At 44.8% G+C, this 13,250-nt stretch overlaps 1 protein-coding gene across 3 annotated transcripts in view; it reads right to left on the bottom strand.

Annotated features, from left to right (window-relative positions):
• The window catches only part of LOC108932636 (zinc finger protein GLIS3-like), a 33,468-nt gene extending 20,552 nt beyond the window's left edge, over positions 1-12,916 (bottom strand). The window contains exons 1-4 of one of the 3 annotated variants that reach the window (XM_018749178.2): positions 12,581-12,916; positions 8,521-8,951; positions 4,783-4,963; positions 513-1,698 (exon numbers count right to left, since the gene is read on the bottom strand). In XM_018749178.2, the coding sequence (XP_018604694.1) occupies positions 513-1,698; positions 4,783-4,963; positions 8,521-8,890 (1,737 nt within the window). In that variant the 5' untranslated portion in view covers positions 8,891-8,951; positions 12,581-12,916. Of the gene's footprint in view, positions 1-512; positions 1,699-2,357; positions 2,417-4,782; positions 4,964-8,520; positions 8,991-12,580 lie in introns of those variants that run through there. The other 2 variants (XM_029252602.1, XM_018749183.2) reach the window with 2 other exon arrangements.
• Between the last annotated feature and the right edge of the window lie 334 nt (positions 12,917-13,250).

Here is a 13,250-nt window from a genome sequence, read left to right as displayed (position 1 = left end):
GTTTGCTTCCAGTCAAAAAAAGTCAACACTGCCAAGCTGTCAGCTCTGTGAGGACTAATTCTGCACTCTCACACCGCAGGACAAACAGAGAAAGGGAAAGCTTCACTCACCAGCACAGAACAAAAATAATGCCTAGCGAAATAACCTTGCACATCTGGAAAGCACTATGTTCGAGGATTGTTACTCTGGGCACACACACAGATAAACAACCCCATAGCTGCACTGAAACCACTGGAAACCCGAAACATGCTCATTACTTTACACACTAGTGCACATACACCAATTTAATCTCCGAGAGATCACTTATGTTCTACCGTAACCCCTTGTTTTCAGTACTGAGAATGAGACCATGACCGAATAGTTAATATTGTTGGACATCATCATAAAGGTGTGGTTGTGTTGGAGTGACTTCCACACACTGCCTTCTATACCCCACTCATATGTGCACCTGCTACGTTTCACTCCATCTGCAGCTCCACCACAATGCTGTGGCTCCACACAAACCCACATACCGTGCATCTGTTGGGCTTCTCCCCAGAGTGGACCCTCATATGGATGAGTAGCTTGTATCGAGCATTGAAGGGTTTGAAGCGGCGTGGGCATCCTGCCCAGAAGCAGGTGAAGTCTTCGCCTTTCCGCTGGTCCACATGCAGCTTCTCGATGTGCCTCACCAACTCCTCCTGCTGGTCATACATGGCACTGCAGTCTGCCCACTGGCAGCAGTGGCCTGCACCCTTGTCCTCCAGCTCATCCTCATCCTCCTCCAGCGCAGAACACTGGGGCAGGGGCACCAGCTGTCGTGGAGAAGGTGGCAGCTGAATTAGGTGCCCGCTAGGATGTCCCAGGAAGTCCGCTGGCAAACGCTGCAAGTGCTGGTGGGAGTGGTATGGGGGTGGAGGGCCCTGAGGAGGAGTGGGAACCTTATGAACAACAGCAAGGTCCAGCTGACAAGGAGAGGGCACAGTGCTCTCGTTCGACAGCTTGGACAGCTGATTCACTAGGTCTGATGGCAGCACACTCCCCTCCAGAGTTTGACACTGGTGCTGGACCATCATATTGGCCAGAAGTGCAGCACTCTGAAACTCCCCTTTCTGTTCCAGCTGCCGCATACGGGCGCACTCCATCTCGGGCCGGTACTCTCCAAGCGTAACTTGGGCTGGCTCGGGACCTAGAGCGGCAGAGGCACAGGGGCTAATATGCCCAGAGGTTGCCATGGGAATACAGCTGCCCCTCACACCAAGAAAATGGCCATAAACTTCTGACTGTGGTGGAGAGAGGGTAGCGTGGGAGCTGGGGGAGCCAAAGGAGCCATTGATGTAGGCCACTAGGGAGGTGGGGGAAGTGCGAATGATGGAGTTGAAGTCAAAGCCCATGCCATCTGAGAGGGGCGACATGGAGAGCGCCCTCTTCTTGGAGCGGGCAGAGTGGCGAGGGCTCGGGAACTGTGAACTGTCCCCTTTGAAGAGGTAGGAGGGCAGGGAGGTGGCGCTGGAGAGACCACTCGGTTCAGACACGGTGGTGCCGGGGGCCAGGTTTGATGGCTCAGATTCATCGCTGCCCTGATTAGGAGGCTGGTGTGCGAGGAGGGGGGGCAGGACCCGATAGCCGTAGGGCCACTCCTGTCTGCTGCTCAGAGTGGACTGGCTCTCGGCTAGGCTGAGCGTTGTGGAGGCCAGGGATTCCCGGGACATCAGAGACCTGAGGCCGAACAATTACAAGATCTGAGCACACATGGAGCACGAATGGAGGAAGTGTCGGAGATAAATAAGGTGTTAATAGGCTAACATGGAAGAAGTTGTACTGTAGTTCAACGGGGCAATTTCCAGCCCAGACACCACCCTAAGACGAACATGTCTCATTTGCACTTGACTAGTCAGTAGACATTTGTCTATTCGCGTGCATTATTGTCCACATTTTTAACATTCCTGTGACATGACACATTTTTCTTTGGAGGATGGAAAAGTTTTAACAGTGTTAAACAAGCAACTCTGTTCTGACCTGAACATTCACTGAACAGACCATTAAACATTCATTTAAGGTCATGGTGCAAAAGCCACAGAAGGTGTTTTTGGAAGAACCATTTACTTTTTAATCATCCCTGTCAAAAATGGCAGAATACACTAAATATAAGGTTTTGTTGATTTTCAGGTTTCACTTTTTTTGGGGGAGACCACTGCACTTGTATTTGCGAGAAAGGACAAAAACATACTCATCCCAGCAACATTAGACAAAATTTTCTTTCTATGAAAGAAGTTGTTGGTCAACCAGTTGTAACTAAAGTGAACTAGAGGAAAGTTTTTTTTTTTTTGCACAAATTTAAAATTAAAAATATATGCCTTTTCTAATACTTCCCTTACTTCTTAAGTGATCAAAAGCTCCTCAGATCGCCAGCATCATGCTTTCTTCAAACTACGAGGTCTGGCTGTAATTTTGATAAAACAAAAGAACAGGTTGACAAGTCCAGTATCAAAGGGGATATTCCACTTTGCCGTTTTTGTGAAGCTAGGACACAAATGAGATTTAACTGGTAGCTGAAACAATAGGTTTCAGCCAAACACTGTAAGGCAACACTATGTGAATGTATTTGAAAATAAGGTTTGGAAAATTGCGACGGACTGGCGTCCCGTCCTGGGTGTGTCCCCTCCCCCTCCGGCCTTACGCCCTGTGTTACCGGGTAGGCTCCGGTTCCCCGCGACCCCATATGGGACAAGCGGTTCTGAAAATGGATGGATGGATGGATATTGCTAACATTTAGGTATTGGTATTGTAATTAAAAACAAAGCAAGAAAAGTACATCTACCACTGAAATGATACCGACACAAGGCCTCTGCCTTGCCACTTAACCGTTCTTAGTGATTTCTGAGACACGACCGTTCAAGTTATGAAAATTCGACTTCCAAGGAGTTTCACTTAATACCTCTATCCAGCTTACGAGCCATTTCTTCATGGTTATGAGGACCAAAACTGGATTTTGCTTGCCTCCTAACATCAGAGCAGCGCAAGACAATTTCCATTATTCATTTAGCAGATGCTTTTCTCTAAAGTGACATAGAGTGATTATTATTTAGCTGATACATACAGTACAGTAAACTCCCTATTGTCATTCATACATTCATAAAGTACAAAAATGGAAGAGACTCTCTGTCTCACACACACACACACACACACACACACACACACCCAATTTAGAGTCACAAATCCACCATAAACACATATCTTTGGACTGTGGGAGGAAACTCACGCTTTGTTAAGTGTACGGTATGTAATACTGACAAAAGAGACGCACGCGCGCACACACACACACACACACACACACACACACACACACACACACACACACACACACACACACAGCGGGCTATTTAAAATCACCAATTAACCTGAAGCACATGTCTTTGGAATGTGGGAGGAAAACCATGCGAACAAGGAGAGGTACAGGGAGACATTTATATGTACATTTTTCAGTGTACATTGGTGTTTTAATGTATTTTTATAAAGATATACTTATAAACATGTTTTCTTTTACATGAGTTATTTTTGCATAAGCACAAGTTTACTGTAACATATCCACAAGCTTGGTGACAGGGTTAGACTCAGTTTTTGGCTTTGGCAGTGTTGGCAACAGAGACATTTAGAGAAGGAAATTTAGAGTCACCACACACACACGCACACGCACACATTTTCAGAACCGCTTGTCCCATACGGGGAACCGGAGCCTACCCGGCAACACAGGGCATAAGGCCGGAGGGGGAGGGGACACACCCAGGACGGGACGCCAGTCCGCCGCAAGGCACCCCAAGTAGGACTCGAACCCCAGACCCACCGGAGAGCAGGACCCGGTCCAACCCACTGCGCCACCGCGCCCCCCTTTTAGAGTCACCAATACACCTTAAATACTTATCTTTGGACTGTGGGAGGAAACTAAGTGTACAGTATGTATCACCTACAAAAGAGCTGTACAAACACAGGTAGCCAGACACAAAGCAATTATACAGTAATTAAGATGAAACTGACTGGTTTTGTTCTGATAACTAATGTTAACCAACCACAGTAATTGTGTGGTGTTTGGTGATGTTTCAGCATACCAGTAATGGTATTTGGTGATAATTTAGCATGAATGGGTGTAATTTTTGAGGCTCAGAAAAGCATTAAAAAATTTTACCATTGAAACTAATGGCAATTACATCCAAGTTACGACAGTTCACATTACAGAGGATTTTTCAAAAATGCATGATCTTTCTAAGGTTTGGAAAAGGTGAATTTTTATATCATCTTGAACTGGGCCTGGTGCTGAACTCTGAATTAGTAAGGCTCCTACATTCTGTTTAGATATGCAACAGCTCTTACCCTAAGTAGTTCCCATCCAGCACTGCAATTTAACTTAGGTAAAAATATTCCTGAATCCATGCACGTCACATACCAACATCAGGCCATCTGCTTTCCCCAGACCAGAACAATGCTAATCCAATGAGAACCTTTCAAAGACAAATGATGTTGCAGGTGCTTCTGACTCTGAAAACTCATTCACGGCTTGAAAGAGCAGATCTGCAACTACAGTGTAAACATCGTCAGTGTATTTGAAAAGTGCTCTTCTGAACTGAAAGTGAAAATCTGGAACAACTCTCAGCAGGTCAGAGTGATGGAGAAACATCACCGTGTTTCAGTTTTGCCTGGAGAAAACTGAAAATGAGCTTAATGCCATGTTGCTGGTTCCTGTCTTCTAGTTTGAGCTGAGATTGAAACACAATGGCAGCAATGAGTACACGTAGAAGGCAAGCTGACCTGGCATCGGTGCAAGGTGGGGCCAGGCCGACAGGGTGAAGGTGGCAGGGTGCAACGTGAGGCTCTGAGGTCCTTACAACAGTAGAGAGCGGGGAGACCACCATGGGGCTGCTGGTCACCACTAGGTTGGCAGCCCTAAGTGGTCCTGTCACCCTGAAGCGTGGACCAAGAACAGAAGTCCCTGTGGAGAACAGCAGACTGCAGATGATTGCTGAGGTCCTATTATTTTTTACTATAACCTTTTAATAAACATGTTTATTTTAAAATATATATAGCTAGATATTTAGGTAAAGCATTATAGGAACAGCACCTTTCTCAGAAGAACAAGGCCCCCTCAAAAGATGTCAACCTATTAAAATGATAAACTCAACCTGTAAGATGAATGATGGGGACAGTTGTGCAGAGGGCCTGTGTTCCACATTTTCAGTGCACACATTATTTGTGTCCTCTGCTCACTTCGATCCCACCAAAAGCTTTCCTGTGTGCATGTCTGACCCTGTCTCGCTGTGGACAAAACAAAGGTAACCTTTGCAGCTGTCTCAGTGGCAACTGCTACTTCCCATGAAAGAGCGGTACGGGAAGCCGAGCCAGCGTCTCTGCCAACACCTTTGGAAGATTATCTCTCGTGGATCTTCCAAGAGAACAGACCTTGGTGGCTGCAAATAGTAACTCAGTGAAGCCACTGCCAGCTTTCACATGCTCTTCTGCATACAAAGAATCACTGTTTGATTCCAGGCCAGAATCCAACTTGGTCAGAGCCCCTCTATGATTTGTTTTTCTGGAATTCATACTACTATTCATACTTGCAGCTGAGAAGATTAAAACTATATATAGACAGCAGAGTTAAATCCGTGTAAGGATTTCTGCAGGATGGGGATTCTGGTAGTGTTTGCCAGGACAGAGGATGTGTTGTCTTGGACAGAATTCCAACAAGGGCAGCATCCCTTCAAGCCTGTCATGGCCAATGCGCAGGCAAACTTTCTGCTCTGCCAACTGCTAATGGCTCCTTTTCTCCTTTATCGCCATGGTTTGTTTGGGGAAAAGCTTTATGCTTGGTTAAATATCAATAAATATGAGAGAATGGACCTGGACGGGAGACACAGCCAGAAATGGAGGGGACAATATTGGAGGGAAATGAGGAATGAAGGTGGGGTATGCAAATCTGCGGTGTTGTGGATAAAGGAGGACAATTTACTCCACAGTCTTAAAAAGACACCCAGATAAATGTCCCTCTCCAGTTTAAGGGGGTAATAATGTAAACCTAAAGAAAACAATGTCCTGCTGCCAATATCTGAGTCAAATTGGGATTCAAACACTAGAAACTTCCTCCACAAAAAGCAAACAAAATAAAACAAGATTTTTGGTTTTTTACCATGATTTTTAAGCATGGAATACAGAGATCTATCAATAACGGTCACATCTCTCTTGACCTACCAACAAACAGAATGCATGTTATAATGGAGTTTGCATTTCTGTTTACCTCTGCATGTCACTGTACAACACACTGAGCTTTTATAAAAGCTATGGCACCTGAACACTGTACCGAACTTTGGTCGTTACTCCAGGTAGTTCCCTACAGTGATCTTGGCTGCCTTATCAATCTTTTATGAACTCATTCCTAACATTGCTACAAAATTAACCATCTTGAAGGGCCCTTTCCATTAAGAATAAACCTGAAGCCTCTTCTCTCATCATAATTATCAAGTTTTCATAGGATCAATGTTGTATTCTATGATGTGTCTTCACCTCATATTCTCAGTTGCAGGAAACAAACAGGTCTAACCCTGTATGAGAAAATAGGAAAAACAATATCCTTTGCACAGTTCTCTGTGAGTCACAAGTAACCTCTGGCCAACATTCCCTTTGTCTGAGGTAGCGAGCAAGCAGAGCAAGCCCCTCTTCGCTAAAGCTTCTGGAAGGTGGCAAACATTCACATTGCTTAGCAGAGCAGAACCCAGCAGCCTTGCTGATTTGCACAAAGCCTTCCTTCTCCAGCTGTAAGACTTCATATCGTGTGTTCCTGCCATGGCAAAGGCATCACGGCATAAAAATGTAGAACCGAGAATAGAACAGCAAATTCATCGTTCTTAAGAAACTTGACATCACGATGCTAGATGTATTATTATTCAAATAAATCAGCAAATCAGAGTGATAAAATAAAACTGAATTACATTAAAAGCACATTATTCCTACACTGCTGATACTACATTGACCTTTGTAGAAGAAACCCGTGGCATGGAATGGTGGCTCTCTTCATTCTAGTTGTTACCAAGGAAACAAGCCCCCAGAACTGACCCAAGGAGCAAACAGCTTTTACTTTTTCACTGTTTTTCCCCAACAGTAAAATTATCATGCTGTAATGTGCTATAATGATATGTATTTGCGTGGGCAGCAATCTACGTGGGGCAACCTGAAAACAGAATGGTGCATCTCCACCATGGCTGCTGCCCATGATGTATCCATCAGTTCTTACTTTTTAGGGACACCTCCACACCTCTATCTGCCTCCAGGGTTGACTACCTCTCAATATAGAGTTCCTCTTTCTACTAGGTGATTTCAACTGCAGAAAGACAAAATTGTCCAAGTTCCAGAGACCTCCAAAACCTTTATTTTATAGAGCATTGTTGGGAAGATGTTAAAATCACCTAAAAGGGAGTTTGGCTACTAATTATACTGAGAGATCCTTGACATTGTTTAAGACAATAACAGCTGAAAGCAACTTACATGAGGGCAACCATTAGATCCTGAACTGATAGCACAGTGGTTAAGGGCATTGAGTTTATCTGGAGAAGTATAGATATGGAATTTCTTCTCTACAGCAAGTTCACTTAAATGAGGAAGTTGGCTGAAATTTTTCTGAGGTTTCCATTTTTCATCTTCCTCCTGTAACAGCTGGTCAAAAACATATAGGTATCTAAAAAGAAGCTTCAACTTTTGTTATAACCTTCACACTTAAAAGCACATCAATCATTTATCCACTAAGTGAGCAAACTGTCTACCAACCCGCTGCAAAGACATACCACACTAGAGTATAATAGCATTTTTGAAGCAAATTATAAACTTTTCTCTCTTCTGTTATTAACATTTGTTTAGCTTTTACCTTTATCAAAGGCAATTTACAATGTTACAAAAAAACTTGTGTATATATATATTTTACAATGTATGGTATCACTAAGTGCGCTTAAATGAGTTACAGGTAAATTATTGGTTATTTTCTGTTGATGTTTCCATGGTGACTGAACGCATGCAATACACTGTTCGGTTTTCTGCTTGGTTGAAATTTTGATGGAATTATATAGAAAAGAAACCAGCGTTTGACATCACAACACACATATCCCTGTACACCTGAACAGCCATGTCATCATTACAACTGATTAATAGATAATGTTTTGTCTGAGGGTTAATCCACCTAGTAGTTGAGCTTTGCTTTTGGGGGAGCAGTACAGACCAAGTCACCCACACTGTGAACAAGTGCTGCGCAAAGATTTATAGTCAGTGATCAGTCTTCCTTTCAAGTCCTGCACTCATGATTGTCACTCGCTCAGTTGATCCCCAGTTCACAGCGATTCTTTCCAGCATGCTACAGTACACCGCGTTTGCTTTTAAGACATGTCTGATATGTTGATTTATTTGTGCACCTACTCATAAAAATACCCCAAATGATTTGTACAAAAAAATTTCCTCTGGGAGAGACAGTATTTGGACTTAAATGGACAAGAACATCATATGTTAGCATACCTTTGACACGTCCATCTGTGAAGTTGGGCAGGAGCTCTTGATTGGAGGAGGAGAGAAGACTTGAGGGGGCATGTTGCTGCGGCAGCTGGGGGGTGCCAAACCCACTTTGCTGCTTCCCAGTAGTCTGCGCCTGTCTCCTGAGACTGACGGCAGGAAGCAAGCCAAAGTTCGGGGAGTAGCCCCCACCTCCTGGTGGCATTGTAGCATAGGCACTGCTTCCAGCACTGCCAACAGTGGGAGTGTTGAGGATGCGCCGGGATGGGCTCCCAGCATGCACCTTAATTGGGGGTGCTTGTTGTCCGGTCATCACACTTAGTGACTGGGGAGCCGTGGATGGGGAAACCACAAGGTTGCATGCCCTCCCATTCATCTCAGCTGCAAATCCACAGGTAGGCTGTACTGGATTCTACCTACTCCAGATGTTATGCCACCTGTTCACACAGACATTTATTATTATTTCTTTAGCAATCTGAAGCATGCTACAAATTCATATACTGTAGTTATACAGCTGGGAAATTTACTTTCAAAATCTCGCTTAAGGTTTTTAAACCAGAGCCTCTGTTCAGTTCTGAACCTGCAGCCCTTGGGTTACATGTCTGTAACCTTGATAACCAGACACTAAAGTGCAAGAAAACCAGCAAGTCTAGTTAGTAACAAGGAAAATCTGACTGCGTGTTTGTCTCAACATCAATAATTAAAAGTCACTCGTGCCACATGCAGCTGACAGACACACAACTTACAATTAGAATTGTTCACTGAAAATGAATAGTTACTGACATCAGTAAGGACCAGTTTAACCGCTAGTATAGTTAAAGGAGACACTGGTCACAGGTGAATTTATTTACTTTCACAATATGTCAGTGAAAATGTTTTTACCTTTACTCCAGCTGAATATGTCATGTCCAACACTGAAGTCAAAAACATGAAATGTAAATAAAACCTAAAACTGTTTTTACCACAACCTACAGATTCTGTTAACACTGTCAATTTATCAAGTTCAGACTTCATAAAGGACTTTTTCATATGTTGCAACACTGATTTTACACACACACAGAGTCTGAACTGCTTGTCCCATACAGGGTTGCAGGGAGCCAGAGGGCAACACAGGGCAGAAGCCTGGAGGGGGAGGGGACACACCCAGGATGTGATGCCAGTCCACTGCAAGGCACCCCAAGCAGGACTCGAGCCCCAGGCCCACTGGAGAATAGGACCCAGTTCAACCCACTGCACCACCGCCACCACCACCACACTGATTTTAAATAAACGCAAATATCTTGGTTTATTAACGTTCAAAATGTTTCACGAGTATCTGTGTTCATAGATGTACCAAATGCAGAATGAAAGGAAATGCAAAGTATCTCAGAACCACTGCAGTCAACCATTTTTGGTCGTACTAATATTTACATTTGTCTACTTAGCTAATCTTTTTCTTCAAAGAAAATTACCGTACAATGACTTGTCCATTTATACAACTGGGGATTTTTTCCACAAAGTACTTTAGAGTAAGTACCTTGCACAAGCTCAAGACAGCAGCAACTGGGATTCAAACCACTACACTACAAGGTCATGTTTGGCTGAGCTCTTCAATGGTCACTACTGCAGCTCTCCGTTCTGCCCTCACATCCCTTGCTCTGTTCAACCTTCTTTACATAGTGCACTGTGCCTCCCAGTGGTAAAGCAGTGGCAGCAACAACAGGCAGCACAGTAGGGGGACCATCTGCCTGGCAAACTTCAGGTTACAAGTCAGTGTCCTTAACCACTGTGCCACCGGGAGATGGAGGGCTAGGGGGAACATGACAACTTTCTGCTTTCTTTTGAAACTTTATGGGGCTATAACAGCTCTCATATTAAATCAGGCAGTAAAGGGGGTAAGTGTGAGTTGAACATACCATAATGATCCTACTGTAGTATGGATTTCATGTACATTTATTCATTTAGTTGACACTTTTTTCCAAAGCAACTTATAGCGTTAAGGTACTTACAATTATTTACCCATTTATGCAGCTGAGTATTTTTTTTACTAGAGCAATTTTGGGGAAAGTACCTTGCTCAAGGGTACTACAGCTGGAAGTGGGACTCAAACCTGCTACTGTCCAAAGGCAGTAGCACTAGCCATTACACGACCAGCTGCCCCATATGCAGCTATGTGACATTCATAAAAATCCCTGTCCTGATTTTCAAAAACTGAAGAATATCTTGAATGACATCTACAGTCCAGAGAGAAATGCAGAGAAATACATTACAGCACAGAACCCACTAACCATTCTCTTGCCTAAATGTTAAAATAGGGAGCAGGTGGGGCAGCTGGTAGTGTAGTAGTAAGTGCTACTGTCTCTGGACCCAAAGGTTACAGGTTCAATTTCCATCTCCAGCTGCAGCAGCCTTAAGCAAGGTACTTACATTAAATTGCTCCAGGGGAAAAAAAAAAATTCCCAGCTGTACAAATGGGGAAATAACTAAGTACCTTAACATTATAAGTTGCTTTGAAAAGAAACATCAGTTAAGTGCATAAATGTAAGTGAGTATCCCTCTCCTCAGGGAATCACTGAAAGATCTAGATGTGTATCCAGGTGAGATTATCTGCCTAAAGTACTATGTAAGGAGTTACTGTGGTAAATGTCCCAAAAACACCTGAGATATCTGGGACATGGTTGGAGGACAACATAAGGGGTACCTGTGGTGGAATAACCTTCCCCTCTCACTCAGAACTGCAGAAACTGTCTACGTTCAAGAAGGATCTGAAAACTCACCTTTTCCGGACCCATTTCGCCCAAGATCTCTCCAGCTCATGTGTGGTGTAAAAGTTCATGCACCATAACTTCATGATCTTCCCCAGTTAGGCCTGTACACAGCTGCTACTCCAGCAGTGTATGTGATTGTTTGTTTGTGTACCTTATTCTTATAAAAAAAAAAATTCTTTTAAAAAATTGGTAGGAGGTCACCAGGATTCACCTATCCTGCGTTTTATGCACCTACTGAATCGATGAACATCGGTGTATCAAGTGGAAGGTAACTAGGTTAATTTAAGAATCACATGTCTTCAGCCATGTCTCTTTCTCTTGTAATGCATAAATTGTATTTTTGCTGAGATGTATGTCACTTTGCAGAAAAGTGTCTGCTAAATGAATAAATGTAAATGTACCTAAGGGACAGCTGCCTTCGGACCCACAGGTTCAAATCCCACCTCCAGCTGTATGCCCTTGAGCAAGGCCTGAATTGCTCCAGTACAACTATACAGCTGTATAATGGGTAAATAGATTGACATTGTAAGTTGCTTTGGAAAAAAAAAGCATGAGATAAATGAATAGAGTTAAATTGGGACCAGGTCAGGTGTGACGTCATTGGTGTCCCGGGTGCCAAAAATATCACCTGTAACACAGTGAAAGGAGTTAGGTGCAAAGGGTGCTGGGACATGTCAGGCTTCTTCAGAGACTGGCAGGGGACATGTCCCACCACCCTTTGTTACACCTTTGGTAGGGTATCAGTGAGGTACATGTACCGTGGTGCTCAGGGTAAATTCCGTGTGAGGCGCTCCCATCGTGTCACCGTCGCCTCCAGTCAGTTCTTAGAAGAGTTGAAGGAAGCACAGTAACCAGGTTTAATTTTTAACCACCACCTGTTAAAATTCACTTGCCTCAAAAGCAACGCAAAAACTCGGCACAAATACAAAAACAAATAAATACATTTCCCTCCTTCTCCACGACAAACTGTAATCCAGCGATACTTTGACTCGGACGTACTTCAGCGCTATTCCAACCGGCAACGTCTCTCGCCAAAAAGTGCCACCACAGAGTAGTTCGTGATGCCCAGAACTCGTAGTGTTACTTCTGCCTGCGGTAGCCGTCCGTCGGCGGTGAAAACACTGCGAAACAGACGTGTTTTTCCCTCAGGCGAAGCGCTCGAAAGCCGCCTCGTTGCCACTAAACTCCGAACGTTAAGTCACTTGAGCCGTTGGAGAAGCGGCGCGCGAGGAGGCGCGAGTTTACTCAGGACTCGGGAGGTTAATGAATGGTTATGTGGAAAAGGCGCCTTTTCTCCCGTTCGAAGAAGTCGCACTTACCTGGTAACCATTATTACTGTGATTCTGTCAAAGGCGAAGAGTCGAGAGAAGTCCCGCGCTCGAGGGAAGTTGGACGTCGTGTCCGAGTCGCTCGGCTGCGCGGACGGGACGCGGCGGTATCTGCCCTCGCTTCTCCTCCACCACGGTCCTTGTCGCGGCGCCGGCCGGGCACCGATCGGGGGGCGACAGCCCTTGGTTTGTTTCTTTTGTTTCCTTTTTTTCCAAGCCCCCCTACAAAAAGCCAAGCAGATGTAAGACTCTGTCCGTTTCCTCCGCCGTTGTCCTTCCCGCAGCGCGAGGCCTCGGACCGCGCGCCGCACGCGCTCCCTCCGATGCTCGGCGCGTTTCTAGGAATGCGCGCGCGCGGGAGGGCGCGCGCCGCCGCCACCTCCTCCTCCTCCTCCTCCTCCTGGGGCGGGTGGTCAGTTACACTTTACTCTGGAGTTTCCTCATCCTGGACTCTCGGCCGATTGCGTACAGTATGATATCCAACAGTGCTGGCCGCTTTCCCTTCATTATGGGCCTCAAGCGCGTTGTTTTCGATCGTTTCGTAATTCATAATTCCGTTTTATTAACGCCGGCGTCCGTCAGCAGTGACTAATTAACCACAATGTTACAGCCGCGCGTTTGTTTCGCGCACATGATTTCACCGAGGCTGTCCGTGACATCG

The sequence above is a fragment of the Scleropages formosus genome, chromosome 6 (genome assembly GCF_900964775.1).
Source record: "Scleropages formosus chromosome 6, fSclFor1.1, whole genome shotgun sequence".
NCBI lineage: Eukaryota > Metazoa > Chordata > Actinopteri > Osteoglossiformes > Osteoglossidae > Scleropages > Scleropages formosus.
This window is presented reverse-complemented; position numbering and strand designations above follow the sequence as displayed.